The following is a 15,863-nucleotide window of genomic DNA, read 5'->3' on the forward strand; positions in this document are numbered from 1 at the left end:
TTGTCTAATTTCAAGTCTAAACTTCCTAGTGTCCAGTTTATATCCATTTGTTTTTGTGTCCACAAAATGATTCACTTTCACTCCTGTCCACCTGTAATGGGTCTACACCCCCCAGCCCATACTGAGCAGAGTTTTGTAGGGGGAGGGAAACCTCTCCAGCCTGTAGACAAGCAGCCTGATGCTCCCACACAGCTGCCTCAGCTGCCAATCATGGAGACAGGCACCCACAGCTGCAACCAATTGGGGAAACAAGGCCTGGGATAAAAGGAGAGAGCCCAGAGCTGGAAAAGGTACAGGAAGGGTAAATAAAAAAGTAAAACCCCTGTCTCAGGTTTCTCTAGAGACACAGCCCAAAGGCAGTGAAGCAGATTTCTAGGCCTAATTAGATGCCAGGGGCCAATCAAAGGAAGCCAATCATGGGATAGCAGAGCCCCCTGAAAGCCCACATCAGGGACTGGTGATCTCACCATTATCACCTGACTCTGCACAGAGTGGCCTAGTGCCTGTGGGGAGTATCAGTGAGGTGATTATCAGAAAACTCTGTGTCTGTGTGTCCCCATCCATCTCCTTCTCCTTCTCTCCCAGGTTCTGGCTGCAGAGTGAAAGGTTTGTCCTGTAGTTAAGGTGCTAAGTTAGTCTGCACAGATCCAAGTTTTGCTCTGGGTGAAGTCAGGTAAGTCATTTCTTTTGTCTGGGCCTGACTTTCCCCTCTTTAAATGAGGGTAACAACCTTCCACATGGCACAGCAGCAGAGCTATTGTGTGCAGGGCCGGCTTTAGGCCTATTCCACCAATTCCCCTGAATGGGGCCCCATGCCCAGTGAGAATCCCTTCCCTGGCTAGAGGTGCCTTTTTAATTTTTACTCACCTGGCAGTGCTTTGGGTCTTCAGCCGCACTTTGAAGGTGAGTCCTTCAGTGCTGCTGAAGACCTGCAGTGAGTGAGGGACCTGCTGCTGAAGTCTCGGAGCACTGCCCGGTGAGTACAAGCCCCACGTGTGTTGGGGTTTTTTTTAGTCATCCCTGCCGGGGCCCTGCACTTCCTAAAGCAGGCCCTGATTGTGTGGGGAGGAGGGAGACAAATGAACCCATGTGCCTCTCCCCCCGCAGCCCCTGATTTGCTGCTTGGCTTGTAGTGACCATGCTCACACAAGATTGAGCATGCTCAGTAACATCAGCAGAAGGCACTGCCCTGACTCTGCCCCCACACTACTGGCAGGTACAGGTGTCTTTGCACAGCAGCCTGATGAGCCTAAGCCAGGGGCAGCTCCAGGCCCTAGCAAGCCAAGCGTGTGCTTGGGGTGGCATGCCGTGGGGGGTGCTCTGCTGGTTGCTGGGAGGGCGGCAGGCGGCTCCGGTGGACCTCCCGCAGATGTGCCTGTGGAGGGTCCGCTGGTCCCGTGGCTCCTGGAGGTGGAGCCGCGGGACCAGGAGACCCTCAGCAGGCACGGCAGCCGGAGGTCCACCGGAGCCACGGGACCGGTGACCGGCAGAGCGCCCCCTGCGGCGTGCCGCCATGCTTGGGGTGGCAAAATGGCTAGGCCCTAAATATAAATCTGAGCATTCTAAGTGATTCCTTTACGTCAGGGGGGCTGTGCTCATTTGCTGCTTGGGCCCACAGCCCAGCTCCATGCACATTCCCACACCTTGCCCTCTCTGTTTCCCTATCTGTTAACTCTGCTGTTTTAGATAAATGATGGCAGTAACTTAGGGGGCTTTCCATGGGGGATGGGGATTTAAGGCCTGAGTTCTCAGTGGCACAGTATTGTCAACCCCAAACTTTTGAAAATCACGAGTCAGTACACCCAAAATGATGCGATTCCTTTTGTGAGACTAAAATAAAAAAAAAATGTTGAGTTTTCTATTTGCCTTCTGATTCTCACGCTTTAGGCTGGTAATAAAAAAGGTAATAATTGGAGATATACCAATCTCATAGAGCTGGAAGGGACCTTGAAAGGTCATCAAGTCCAGCCCCCTGCCTTCGCTAGCAGGACCAATTTTTGACCCAGATCCCTAAGTGGCCCCCTCAAGGATTGAACTCACAACCCTGGGTTTAGCAGGCCAATGCTCAAACCACTGAGTTATCCCTCCCCCTGCACTCATGTCACATTTTAAGTTTTCCTCTGCAACCAAGAAAGCTAGAAACTTCCTTTGTTTAGGTGTCCCTAACTTCTGTTTGCCAGAAGCTGGGAATTGGCGAGAGGGGATGGATCACGCGATCACCTGTTCTGTTCATTCCCTCTGGGGCACCTGGCATTGGCCACTGTCAGAAGACAGGATACTGGGCTAGATGGACCATTGGTCTGACCCAGTCTGGCCATTGTTCAGTTCATGAGATTCATTATAAAATCATGAATGTTGGCAACACTTTTGACACTGCGTCTCCTTTACACTGACTGAGGCAGAGCTGCCTTAGCCTACGTTAGCATCAGGCCTTTGAAACATTGATTCCTGCTTAACCAATGTTTTTGGCCTGTGAATTGAATATCCCTAGACTTGAAAGGATTAGATTTTATCGGTAGATGTCGGTAAATGTTGATTTCACTTTGCCCACACAAACTGATGAAAAAACATTTCCATTGATAAGAACTGAAATTGACAAATAGGTACGGTAAGAAAAATTCTGCTTGAGAACTTACTAGAGTTTAATTTAAGGATATTTACTTAGCATGTTTTGACATGAGATGTTGACAAATGTTACACTTTTTAACTTTTTGAATCTGTGTCTGTCATAAAATAATTGTCTGTCTGACTAAAATATTGTCTGATTCCCCCTCCCCCCACAATTTCCCACACTGCTGCTCACCATGTCAAGGTTCCTCCCCCACTCTGAACTTTAGGGTACAGATGTGGGGACCTGCATGGACACTTCTAAGCTTAATTACTAGCTTAGATCTGGTAACACTGCCACCATCCAGAAATTTCTTTGTCTGGATCACTTTCTGTCCCCCCAAAACCTTCCCCTTCCTGGGCAGCCTTGAGAGGCTTTTTCACCAAGTTCCTGGTGAACACGGATCCAACCCCTTGGATCTTAACACAAGGAGAATTTAACCATCCCCCTGCCCTTCCCCCACCAATTCTTGGTGAGTCCAGATCCAATCCCCTTGGATCTTAACACAAGATAAAAATCAATCAGGTTCTTAAAAAGAAAGCTTTTAATTAAAGAAAGAAAGGTAAAAATTATCTCTGTAAAATCAGGATGGAAAATACTTTACAGGGTAATCAGATTCATATAGCCCAGAGGAACCCCCTCTAGCCTTAGGCAAACAGAGGTAAAATTCTCTCAGCAAAAAGGAACATTTACAAGTTGAGAAAACAAAAATAAGACTAACACTCCTTGCCTGGCTATTACTTACACAATTGAAACATGAGAGACTGATTCAGAAAGATTTGGAGAGCCTGGATTGATGTCTGGTTCCTCTTAGTCCCAAGAGTGAACAACCCCCAAAACAAAGAGCACAAACAAAAGACTTCCCTCCACCAAGATTTGAAAGTATCTTGTCCCCTTATTGGTCCTCTGGTCAGGTGTCAGCCAGGTTTACTGAGCTTCTTAACCCTTTACAGGTAAAAGAGACATTAACCCTTAACTATCTGTTTATGACAGGAGCTATGGCCACAGACAACCCCGTGGAAAGTCTCCAGGAGGAAGCTACATGCCCCATTTGTCTGGAGTATTTTAAGGACCCGGTGATTATAGACTGTGGGCACAATTTCTGCCGAGCCTGCATCGCCCAGTGCTGGGAGGGATCAAATACAGACGTCTCCTGCCCTCAGTGCAGAGAAACTGTGCAACAGGGAAACCTCAGGCCGAACAGGCGGCTGGCAAATGTTGTAGAAATAGCCAAACGGCTGAGTTTACAGGCAGCAAAGGGAGCAGGAGAGGAGAGGGTGTGTGGGGAACACCAGGAGACTCTGAAACTGTTCTGTGAAGAGGATCAAACTTCTGTCTGTGTGGTTTGCCATCTGTCCCGGGATCACAGAGATCACAGGGTGGTTCCCATAAAGGAGGCTGCCCAGGAGTACAAGGTAGGGAATTGCTGTCAAGTTTAATGAGTAATAACTCTGGATTTTAATTACATGCTGATTTCACAGAAAGTTGCCTATCATGGGTGTGATGCATCATTCAGCTCTGTAAAGCCTTCATTGTACGGGAGATGATATAGCAAAATGAATGACCTGGCAGTGTGACGACAGAATCAGAATATCAAGTCTTAAGATACCTGCTGTGGGAATCTTTTCTCTGAGATTCTGAATGTTTTTCAAACCCAGCTTCCACTGCTGAAGTACGTGGAATTTTTACACCACGGTCGGTGTTAACAGTCAGTGAGGTTTAAATCACAAGAGCTGCAGGCCAGTCTATGCGAGTGTGTTACCTTCAGACTGGAGAACTGATCATTTAAATATCAACACTGTTAATTATTTTGTTCCCCGTGTGAGAGCGGAGAGGGAGAATAACAGCTCGGCACAATTTATTGCCAGTGCTGCCTCCTTCCAGTGCCACAAGCGGGTGATGTTAGGGAGATGCCACCTCCCATTTCCCCCCAGTAAAGAAGGACCAGGCCCAGAGAGCCTAGCAGAGTCCAGGGGTACATTCTAGTCCCATGAGGGGAGTCCGGCCCCAGGAGCCCCTTGGAGCCAATCAGCAACTCCATCCTGTTTTGAACAATGCACCATTAGAACAGATCATGGTGTCTCCTTTTGGTGACTCACGTGGGTGGAGCTTATTTTGTGGGTGGAGCTTCAAAGAATCCAGCCACTTTTGTTCCTATCCCCCTTCTGATCCCGGCTCATTGATGAAGCTGTTTTGCTGGATGCAAAGGCTGCTTTTCCTCCTCCTGTCTCTCACTAGCCCCTGCTGGCTCCCTCCCTCACTGCTTCCCTGCAGCAGCACTGCAGAGGTGTCACCGAACAGCTCCCCAGGAGCTCTCAGCAGTAGCTGCAGCAGCAGCCTGGGCCCTTGGGCAGAGAGCGGGAGAGAACTCGAGGGCTCAGAGAAAAGAGAGAGTGAAATGGGGACATTTCTGGAGGGGGGCTCAGGAGGCGGCTCTGGGGGGCTGCCAGGGGTGTTGCACAGAGCGGGGCTGACGGGGCAGGAGCACGTTGCTGTGCTGTGTGAATGAATCACACGCTGTCAAAGGGGAAGAGAGCCCTTGGTTATTACAGCTCTGGAGCAGTTATAATTATGGGTGGCACATTCCCCCAGACGGAGTGTTTCCTGTTCCTCACTGACCTCCAGCTGCATCACAGCTTCACCCTGTGCAGTTAATGGGACTGCCCTGGCTCAGTGCTCAGCTGCTGCCTGAGGGAGGCCACATGGAGCCTGGACAGAGGAGAGCACCGTGGGGTCTTGTTCCTGGCCTGGGTCTGGGTACAGTGCAGCGAGGTGCTGCCCCAACCTCTTCACTGGCAACGGCAGGAGGGATCGTTCAGAACCTTCCCAGCTGTTTCCCCTCTGGCCTGTGCTCAGTGATATGAAGCTTTAGCTCAGACACAGGCTCTGAGAAGACCTGTGTGTCTGCAGGGAGCAGAGCCCCTGCTCTGAGACTGGCGTCTCTGCTCCCACGGGAACTTTGGGGCCAGCAGAGCCCAGACTGCTGCTCGCTTCCAGGGTATTTACTGCTCGTGTATGAAATGCCAATGTGTACAGTACTGTCCACCCATCGGACAGGCAGACTAATGGCTGTTTATCACACACGATGTCCCCGCAGGAGAAACTCCAGGGAGCCCTGGGCCCTCTGAGGAAGGAGCTGGAAGAGGTCCTGGCCCTGACGTCTAAAGAGGAGAAGAAAACCACGGAGTGGCAGGTGGGTGTCCAGGTTTATTCCTCCCTGAGCCCTTCCCCCTGCAGCGTTCCCAGGAATGACGGGGCTGTAAAGCTCCAGGAGGAGGTTATGAACCTGCTCTGGTTGTTTGCTCCGTTGCACAGGCTTGGTGCCAGCCAGGGGCAGCGCATGCCTCCAGCATTTGGGGAGGCTGGGCGTGAGTGCCGGAACCTCCCCTGTGCCCGGATCATCACCCTGCCCATTGCTCCACCCCCATTTGGCCTCCGCTCCCCTAGGCCCTGTCCACGTTCCCCTCCCGCTCTGCTTCGGGGGAAGAGCGGGAGCGAGGGCCCCGGGCGGAGTGCAGGCAGCACTCCAAATGCAGCAGATCTGCAGCATCCTCCAAAGAAAGGGGCGCTGCATCCTGTTTGAGGAAGCCCAGCCTCCCCGGCCTATGGTACTTACCATCCAGGGTGCTGGCAGCATCAGGCTCTGTCTCTGGTGGGGATCTCAGCACAGCAGCTCGTGTAGGCGGAGGAGGGGCAGTTCCTGGCCCTTGTACAGTGGTGCAGACCCACCCCTGAGATCTGATAGGGGCAAATTCTCAATATTGGGTGCAGTGTTTTCACTATTATGTGGATCCTGTTTCCCCCCTGCAGATGGGGAGGATGTGTCGGCTGCTACAGCCATCGGTTTTCAGTGGTCTCCATGACAAAGCTCTGCAGCTTCTCTGCAGCCTGGAGGAAACAGATTGTTCCTTCTCGCTCGGCACCCACCATCCCTGCAGTGAATCTGCCCAGTGCCTGGGCCAGACACTGGAGCTGGGAGGATGATTTGCCCCCCCACTTCCCCCAGCATCGGTGAGGTTCAGAGTCACTCAGCTGGCTGGGCTGGAGCCATGCTAGGAGCTGAGCTCTTCTGAACATCAAACCCAGTTGCGGGTGTGGAGCTCTGTGGAAAATCTGCCCCTAGGGTGCATCTACATGGCCCCAACAGCCAGCTGCAGGCTAGTCATTGAGTAATACCCAGGGGTCTGGGTGGGCTTGTACAGCCTGTGCTGCTGCTGCGGTCTCATAGCTACGAGTACCCGAGCTAGCCAGATCAAAGCTAGCCCGGGTGTGTCTACACACGGTGCTGTCACACCTTCATTGCAGTGTGGACACCCCCTGAGTGAGCAGAGCCAGGGCAGGTCAGTGTCAAGCCAGGCGCCACTTGGCCACTTTGCAGCCTCTGTTGCCATCCTGTGGCCACTGCATCCCAGTCAGCTGCCACTGTTACTGTGACGTTTCCCAAAGAAGTAAATAGCCTTACAAACCTGATACTGACCTAATCCAATGCTTCATGGACAGAGGTCCAGTCAGTGAAACTCAACATCTGGCTCATGTTTTCTCTGTACCTTTACTATTTTTCTATCTCCAGAGCAAAGTGAAGAATAAGAGAGAGATGATTGCAGGTGAATTTAACAAACTGCACACACTGCTGAGAGAGGAGGAACAGCTGCTTCTGCAGAGCCTGGAGGAGGAGGAGAGGGAGACTCTGCAGAGACTAAGGGAAAATGTAACCAAATTCTCTCAGCAAAGCTCCTGTCTGCAGCAGCTGATCACAGAGATCGAGGAGAAGTGTCAGCAACCAGTTGTCGAGTTGCTAAAGGTGAGACGGCATCAAAATTCTCCACCCATCCAGAATTAGAACTCAGATCCCTGGGTCTGGATTTGAACAATTAGCGTAAATGTGTTCTGTGGTTTACTGAGAAACAGAACATCTGGCTAAGGGCTCTATCAGTTCCAAAATATCCCAGTTCATGGTAGAGGGGAATTCTCCTCATGGAGACCCAGTGAGGCCATGGGAGATTAAACGGATGATATAAGAATGATACTGAGCTGAATCCATCCCTGCTGATTCTAGAACATTGGACCCAACCCAGTCGATAAACACAGATACTGATGGGTTGGGTCCCTAGAAGGGAGAATCCTTTAACTAAATTCCTGTCTCACCTACATAAATGAAACAAGTCTTAATGCAAAATAGTGTATGAGATTTTACCACAAAAGAGTGAAGCCTGGGAGGGTTGATCTATTTTCTAGGTGAAAGTTTGATGCCCAGAGTGAGACTCCCTCAGTTTTATGCACATTGTGTTAATACAGAACATTGATTCTCTTTTTCCTTTCAGGATGTGAAAAGTACATTGAGCAGGTGTGTTTCCCATGTTCATTGCTCTTAACTTCATGGTGGTGGTTCTGGGATGCTGTGTGTACAGAGCAGCTGAGTGATGAGGGGATGTTTTCTTCACAGGAGTGAGAATGTGAAACTCCAGGAACCAGAAGCTGTTTCTACTGACCTGAAGAACGTGTATAAAATTTCCCTTGACATGAGGGAAGCGCTGCAGAGATTCGTGGGTGAGTGGATTCCACTGGGACATTCAGCTGTGTTGTGCCTGAGGCTCTGGACTGAGTCTGGGACCCCGGGACACGCATGGACCCAGCTGACAGGCTTGGAGCTGTGAGAGCTGGAGGCTGATGTGCTCAGTGCTGGGCAGTTTGCCTGCTACTTACAACCACCTGCTGGTACTTGCCCAGGTATCTGACCAGGCCCCGTCACTCTGACATCCTGACCCCTCCATGGCTGAGTTAATGGGTGTCCCTGAGCCAGGTGCTGTGAGGCCTGGACTGGGCCCATTGTGCTGGGAGCTGCACAGACAGGTAACGGATGAGGTGTCTGTGCCTCTCTCCTGGGACATGTGGGGGCTGCGTTGTGTGGGTACCGCTCAGCACTGCCCCAGCCCCCGTTAGTCAAGGCTGGCCCAGCTTTCTGAGGTGGACAAGGGGCCGGTCTGGCTGCTGCGGTCTGACCTGGGCCGTGAGTTACTGGGTAAGAAGCTGAATCCGACGGGCCCCTCGTCTGCTCTGAGCAGAGCCCAGTGTGAGGTTGGGTCAGTGGTTTGCTGCTCAGTGAGTGAGACTCACTCACAAGTGTGTGACCCTGTCACAACGGCTGAGCATGAGCTGCCCCCGTCCAAACCCCTCCCACAACCCCAGCGCGGAGACCAGGGGCAAAGGCACAAACCTGACGGCGAGGGGGGACAGAGAAGAAACTAAGGCAGAGGAGAGGGGGGTGGGAAGGTTCAGTGAGCTCGGTCTGTGATCATTGAACTGGCCCCTTCCTCCTACCCCCGCTGCTCCCCTCCTCCCACCCACCCCCAGCAGGGGCAGTCGAAGGGGCCAAGCTGGGTGTGTCTGTCCCGGCCGATGGAGCCTGCGCAGTCGGTGCCGGCTGCAGGGCCAGGATCTCAGGGCTCCGGGGAGCAGGAACCTCAGGCTGTGGGGGAAGCAGCTTCCTCTCTGTGACTGGCTGGAGCCAGCACATCCCTGCTCCCCTCCCCATTCACTGCCCCCAACCCAGCCCAGTCTGTGCCCACTGGGCCCTGAACACAGCTGGGCTCTGGGCCATTCCACATCCCTGGCCCCTGAGCCTGTCGGGACCCTGAGCCAGTCACCTCAGTGCCTCGTTCTAGGGGATCACCAGCCCCTGGGGAGCCTCCTGTCAGCCCCCCAGAAGCCCCTTCCTGGGCAGGGTCCCAGGCCCTGAGTCACTCACTGGCTGCTCCAGGCTGGCCAGGCCCAGGGTCTCCAGCAGGGCTGTTGGTGCTGGCACCGCCCTCGCTGCCAGAGCTCCCAGCCCCTGCCCCAGCCTGGCTTATTGTCCTAGCGCTGACCCCTCCCCTGCCCATGAGTGAGCCAGGCCCTGCAGAGACACAGCAAGGGGCTGCCGGGCCCACAGAGCTCCTGGTCTGAGTGCAGACAAGGCCCAGCAAGGGCAGCAGCAAACATTGGGGGAGGGGGCACGAGAGTCCTATTGTGGGGCCAGCTCCTCCCTGAGCCCATCCTGTGCCTGTCTTCTGGGGGTGGCAGACAGTATTGTAGTGACCATGATGGCTCAACGCTGGGCCCTGAGTCAACCCCAGGATACAGGACAGGGCAGAGGCAGCCTGAGGTCGGGGGAGCTGGAGGCTGTGGGGGAGTGAGAGCAGCCAGGGAGCTGGGACAGGGACACTGGAAGCCAGGTGGGTGCCCAAATCCTGTGCTGTGTTTGGTCCAGGTTCCCACTCTGTGCTGCAGGCTCTGTTGAGGTCAGACCCTGTGGTGAGGGGCCCACACAGACAGACTGAAGAGTGCGAGGCTCTGTCTGCGTGGGGAAGGGGCAGCAGTTCTGTTAAAGGAGTTCCAGGTGTGTAGACTTATCATAGGGTGAGACCCTCATGTACCACCCTCAGCCACTTCAGGGTGTCTTGGCAAGGTTCCTGCCTCAGTTTATCCTCTTCAGCACTCCTTAAATTACGCCTCACAGTCTAAAAGATTTGAGAGAAAAGTCCTCTGCTGGGCTCCACTCTGAGTCCAAATAAACCCCGAAATAAAATCTTTTCCCTCACTCTGCTCCAGCTTCTAGCTCTCACTCAAGCTCCTCACTGTTCTCAAGTCAGGAGTCCTCAGTCCTTCCCAGAGCTGGGCTTGGATTAGTTTCCATCCTGGAATCAGATGACTCCAGCCCTCCCTCCTGGAGCTGAGTCATTTCAGACTGTGCCTTTATTCTCTGCATCCACCTTCTCCAGCCAGGGGCAGCTCTCCTGGGTTCTATCCTGCTGCTGCTGCTGCTGTCATTGTCATCTCTGCAGCTCCTCCCCCTTAGGGGAGCTCCTCTGCCTAGGACAGTGGTCCCCAAACATTTTTGATCAAGCACTTCCTTACCTGGTTTGCGCCCCCACCCTGGGAGCTGCTGTCAGGAGCTGGGCCAGGAACGGGGCTCCGGTTGGGGCCAGAAGCTGTGGGCCGTGCCTGGAAGTGGACCCGCAGTTGGGGCCGGGAGCTGGGGGCTTTGGCTGGTGGCGGAACAATGTTTGGGGCTGGGGCTGGGGCTGCAGCTGGGTTCTCAGCCTGGAGCAGGGCTGGGAGTCGGTGGCTGAGGTCGGGGCCAGATATGTAGCTGGGGCTTAGGGTGGGGCTGGAGTGGAGCTGGGGACAGAGCAGGGCTGGGTTACGTTCCCTTCCCACCACCCATGGGGTCTGGTCCAGGCCCTGTCAGGCCCCCCAAATGTTCCTCCACACCCTTGAGGGGGCACAACCCACTGTTTGGGGACCACTGCTCTAGGAGCCCCTTCCAGGCTCCTTGCTCTGGTGAGCTCTCCTGGGAGCTCCTCTCCTCAGCAGCTTCCTGTCCCTAGGATCCCTTCAGCTGAGCCCTGGTAACCCTTTATCAGCCTCATTAGCTGTTTCTCTGCCAACTAGCCACCTAGGGATTTAATTACTTCCAGGTTGGTCTGGGTTGTCTCATTCTCCCTTACAGGAGCCTGTCACAGGTAGTCTGGTCCCTGACTCCCCTAAAAGGACCAGCCCTCTTGATACATTTTCCCCCACCCCCAGAACCAACCTGTATTCAAAGGGAGGCTTGACCATGGCTGACACTTGGTTATGTTCTGCTAGAAAAGTTTCAAACTCCAGGGAAGTAAATTGGTGGCCAGTTCCAGGAGCTGCCCAGACTTAGGGAGGCAGGGAGCCTGCCTTAGCCCCGGGCCCCCACTGCGCCACTGACCAGACTTTTAATGTCCCAGTCGGTTGTGCCAACTGGAGCCGCCAGGGTCCCTTTTCGACCAGGCGTCCCAATAAAAACACAGACGCCTGTCAACTCTATGGACAAGTGCCAACCCTAGGTCCTGTCCACATGGCCCAGTAACACCCTGCTGAGCTGGGTACAGGCAGCCACATGCCAGCCCAGGCCCCTGGCAGGGACTCTGAGCTGCCAGCTGCCATGGTCACTCTGGAGTGTTTCATAGCTGATGTTCGGAGCCTGGCCTGCCTGTAACTTCGTTTCTGGGGGTGTTGACAGTCTCTCATTGCAAGTCACTGGGATTGGGGCTCCTAAGTTGCTCAGACAGATTTGCAGTGGAGCTGGGTGAAATGTTTTGGAAAAATAGTATATTTGCTGCAAAATTCTATTTTGGGTCAACAGAAACTATTCGTGAATCCATGTCGAGTTTGCTGACTAGTTTCAATTAAGAGAAAAAGGTGCTGCCTCTTCTCTTGTAGCCTTTAGCCCAGTGGCTGGGCCCTCAGCTGGGAGCCCCAGGTTCAATCTCCCCATGTGATTCTATGAGGACTTGAACCTCTGGACTCCAGGTATCTGATATCCCCCAGTGTCTGAACACTGCCATGGGCCCTGGGCCAGAGCATGGGGGTGAGAATGACTCTGCACCCCAGTGTGTTGGGCCCACATGTGGGAGCCCAGAGTCCAGCTCCTCTGCTCCAGTGACCCTGTAATTAATGATCCATAACCCCAGTGAGGGGAGGGGTTACGGCCCCTGGCACAGCAGTGTCTCAGGCCATGTCTGCCAGGGTTTCCTTGCACTGATGTAGCTGCACTAGTGCAAACCCCTAGTGGAGACGTGCTGTGCAGGTGTGAACTGGGACTGGCCCCTGGTGCAGCTTCTCCCAGATGGAGGGGGCAGTAAGTGGTGAAATGCCCCCTCCCCTCCCCACTGCCCTGGCCTCATTAGCAACAGCCCATTAGTGAGCATTTATACCCCCCCTCAAATCTTCCACTGTACTGCCCCCCAAGTGAGCCCAATAGAAACCACTGCCCCCGTGGGGGTGGGGCTGGGCCGGGTGAGGGGAGGGGCTGGCTGGGGGTTTTTCCTGGCTGGAAGGTGGGGCCTGTGAGACCCACTAGTATGGGAGAGTCCCAGCTGCTCCCCCTGGGGCAGGGCTGCATGCACAGTGTGTGTGGGGACAGCACCGACCTGCTCTGAGCGAGAAACCAACCACACATGGCCCGAAAGCAACAGAGATTCCCTGGGGCCTGCCTCTCCCTCACCCACTTTCTGCTCCCCTGGGTTCCTGCCCCTCTACTCCCACTTTGCTACCCTGGCACATGCCCCTGTCCTCCACCCATCTCTGCTCCACTGGAAGAGCCCATCCCTTCTCCCCCTGCCATCCTGGCATCTGCCCCTCTCCCCAAAACATCCTCTGCATCCTGGAGCCCTCCCATCACTTCACACCCCCGCTATATCCAGGCATCCACCTCTCTCCTTTCTCTCCTCTGTCCCATGTCTCCCACCCCACCCCTCACCCTTCTCTGCTGCCCTGACTTTCGCCCTTCTCACTCCCCTCAGCACTCCTGATGCCTGCCCCTCTCCCCACCCTCTCTGACCCCTGGCACCCGCCCCTTCCCTCATCCCCCTGTGCCCACCCCTCCTCTAACCCCACTATGACCCCTTGGCACCTGCCTCTCCCCAATCCCCTCTGCTAACACCTCCCTCGACTCACCTGCCCTGCCTCTCACCCCTCTCTGCCTCCTGGTGCTTGTCCCTCCCCTCCTCTGCCCTCCCTGTGCCTGCCCTTCTGCTCAACCCCCTCAATCTTCTGGCACCTGCCCTTCCCCCCCACCCTTCTGCTGCCTGCCCCTTCCCTCCTCCTGCCCCCCAACACCTGACCCTCCCCTTGCCCCCTTCCTTCCTGGTGCCCATCCCCTCACCACCCTCTGCCCCACTGACCCTGCTCTCCTCTCGCCCATCTGCCACCATCACCCATGCCGCCTTCTCTTTATTTCTCACCCCTGCCCCTCCCCTCCCCCTCTGGCTCTGTGACACCTGCACCCCTCACCACCCCTCCAGTCCCCTGGTGCCAGCTCCTCCTCTGCCCCAAGTCCCAGCTCTACCCTGGCCTCATCTGTCTCCCTGGTGCCTACTGTTTCCTTTGCCTCCTCTGCCTGCCTGGTGCAAGTCCCTTCCCTCACCCCCCTTTGGGACCCCTGGTCTCAGCCGTTCCCCTCACCTCAGCACTGCCCCACCCCTCCCCTCCCCCTCTCCTAACCTCTGGGTCCCACCCTCCCTTCATCCTCCCTCTGCCCCCCTGGTGCCCACATCTCCCTGCACACGCCTCTGCCCCCCCTAGGGCCTGCCCTTCTCCACACCCCTGTCTCTGCCCTCCTTCTGCTCACCTGCTCCCTCACCCCCCATTCTGCCCCTTTGGCACCAATGCCTGTTCATTCGCTCCCCCCTCATGGTTCCACCTCCCCCACTCTTCATCATCTCATCCCCTGGCAGCTCACCCGCCCCTTGATTTCCCCTGCCCCATTGAAGCTCCCCCCATTGCCTCACACTCCTCTGCCCCCTGGTGCCTTCCCCATCCCTTGCCCCCCACAGCCTCCTGGGGTCTGTCCCCTTCTTCTCCCATGGAGCCCACCCCTCCCCTCTTCCCCTGCAGCCCCCTCGAACTTGCCATTCCCTTCACACCCCTGTCCTCCTGGTGCCCCTCCCTTCCCTTATCACCCCGTAGCCCTTGTGCCCCTCCCCTCTGCCCCTTCCTCCACCCCCTCTGTTCCTGTCACCTCCCCCTCCTCTTTAGTCTCCCAGCATCAGCCTGTAACTTCCCCTCCCCCGCCTCCCCTGACACCTTCTCACCCCTCCCCTGCTCCTCCTGCCCTTCCCCCTCATTGTCTCCTCCAGGCAGAGGGGCCTTGACTCCCCTCAGGCAACAACCCCCAGCGATTAACGGGGATGCAGGTTAATTTCCCTTTGATCCCAGTGACCAGCCTCTGTCCCCGGCCCTGACTCTGTGACTCTCTCCCCAGTGGACGTGACTCTGGATCCAGACACGGCAAATCCCAAACTCGTCCTGTCTGAGGATCGGAAACGTGTGAGACATGGAGACAAACGCCAGGATCTGCCTGACAACCCTGAGAGATTTGATAGATATGCCATTGTCCTGGGCGCTGAGGGGTTCGTGGGCGGGAGGCGTTACTGGGAGGTGGAGGTGGGAGACAAGATAGGCTGGGACCTGGGGGTTTGTAGGGAATCTGTGCGCAGGAAGGGTAAGTTCACACACAAAAACTACTGGAGACTCATACTGAAGGATAAGGAATACTCTGCCTGCACCTCCCCCTCGACCCCCCTCCCCGTGAGCGTCAGGCCCAGCCGGGTGGGGATTTTCCTGGACTATGAGGCGGGCGAGGTCTCATTTTACAATGTGACTGACAGGTCCCATCTCTTCACTTTCACTGGCACCTTCTCCGGGACACTCCGCCCTTATTTCAATCCCTGTCGCAACGCTGGGGGTACAAACGCGGCTCCCCTGATAATCTGCCCGGTCCCAGTTCAGGCCGGAGGGAATCTCGGTCCCTGCCAGTGACCCCACAGCACAGACTGGCCCTCCCAGCCCTTCTGCTCTTCCCACCTCCCATGGTGGGGGTCAGTTACTGCAGCAACCGGATGCTGCCAGTTTCCCTTTTCAACTGGAGGTTCTAGTTGAAAACCGGACACCTGGGAACCCCCAGCCCCGCCTTTCCCCAGCCCCTGCCCCACGGGTAGCAGGTGGTGGTGGATGGGGTCATTCACTCCTGTCAGAATTTTCTACCCCTGTGAAATCTCCGTGTAAAATATGAAAGAAAAAGGATTATTCTAATTTAGAAAACATTATTGTAACAAGATGTAAATACAAGAATATTTTAATTTACATTTCAACAGTATCTCAAAAACAAGCATATAAATATATTTGTAGAAATTGAATTATTTACATGTTTTTTCCCTTTCCCTCAAATCTATAGTGAAGTTTAACTTCTCTAAATAATGTCATTTGTATTTCAGTTGTGGAATTTCAGGAAATCCAAAATATTTATCTTAATAAAATATTAAATTGTCAGACTGGGTTGTTCAGTTACCATGTATGTGTCATAAACATCACAATTACACACATGTGCAGCTGCTCTCTCTTTCCCGCTCCCCCTCTCTTTATTGTCTTGACTGGTTCTCTCTGGAAGGCAGGGCACATGCACCCACCTCCTGCACTACACCTTTGAAAATTAATAGGTTAAAAATGGTAGCATTAATAAAGCAATATATTTGTGAAATCACACAAGATTATATAATAATCTTTGAACTTCTGTCAGCATTAATTCATGTGATTGTTAACTTTCCATCTACATATAATAGGTAATCAAGATATTACCCTTCCTTTCTTTTTCTCACATCAATTAACAAAACACGTCCCCAACCTCCAATGCTCTCTTCCTATCGCTAGGAACAGGGAGTTCCTGTTAGCAGCCCCTGGTCGCTTGTGC

The 15,863-nt window shown here is 54.2% G+C and overlaps 2 protein-coding genes across 3 annotated transcripts in view; both read left to right on the forward strand.

The window, feature by feature from the left end:
* The window catches only part of LOC123345325 (maestro heat-like repeat-containing protein family member 1), a 315,313-nt gene that overhangs the window by 287,339 nt on the left and 12,111 nt on the right, over nt 1-15,863 (forward strand). The window lies entirely within an intron of this gene.
* On the forward strand, nt 307-15,304 carry LOC123345323 (E3 ubiquitin-protein ligase TRIM39-like). 2 transcript variants are annotated; one of them, XM_044982112.1, is made up of 7 exons: nt 307-523; nt 3,602-4,023; nt 5,706-5,801; nt 7,179-7,409; nt 7,930-7,952; nt 8,052-8,155; nt 14,379-15,304. In XM_044982112.1, the coding sequence occupies exons 2-7, from the start codon at nt 3,607-3,609 to the stop codon at nt 14,933-14,935; spliced, it is 1,428 nt and encodes a 475-aa protein (XP_044838047.1). In that variant the 5' UTR covers nt 307-523; nt 3,602-3,606; the 3' UTR covers nt 14,936-15,304. The 2 variants fall into 2 exon arrangements, with proteins under 2 accessions (XP_044838047.1, XP_044838046.1); XM_044982111.1 differs by having other exon boundaries at nt 307-673; nt 14,379-15,300.

This window comes from Mauremys mutica, chromosome 12 (assembly GCF_020497125.1).
Source record: "Mauremys mutica isolate MM-2020 ecotype Southern chromosome 12, ASM2049712v1, whole genome shotgun sequence".
In the NCBI taxonomy this organism is placed as follows: domain Eukaryota; kingdom Metazoa; phylum Chordata; order Testudines; family Geoemydidae; genus Mauremys; species Mauremys mutica.

Excerpts from the sequence above, each read along its gene's own strand:
- LOC123345323 (XM_044982112.1), top strand. The coding sequence starts at position 3,607 with ATGGCCACAGACAACCCCGTGGAAAGTCTCCAGGAGGAAGCTACATGC. Across the intron at positions 4,024-5,705 it reads AGGCTGCCCAGGAGTACAAG|GAGAAACTCCAGGGAGCCCT; the intron begins GTAGGGAATTGC and ends ATGTCCCCGCAG. Across the intron at positions 7,953-8,051 it reads GTGAAAAGTACATTGAGCAG|GAGTGAGAATGTGAAACTCC; the intron begins GTGTGTTTCCCA and ends TTTTCTTCACAG.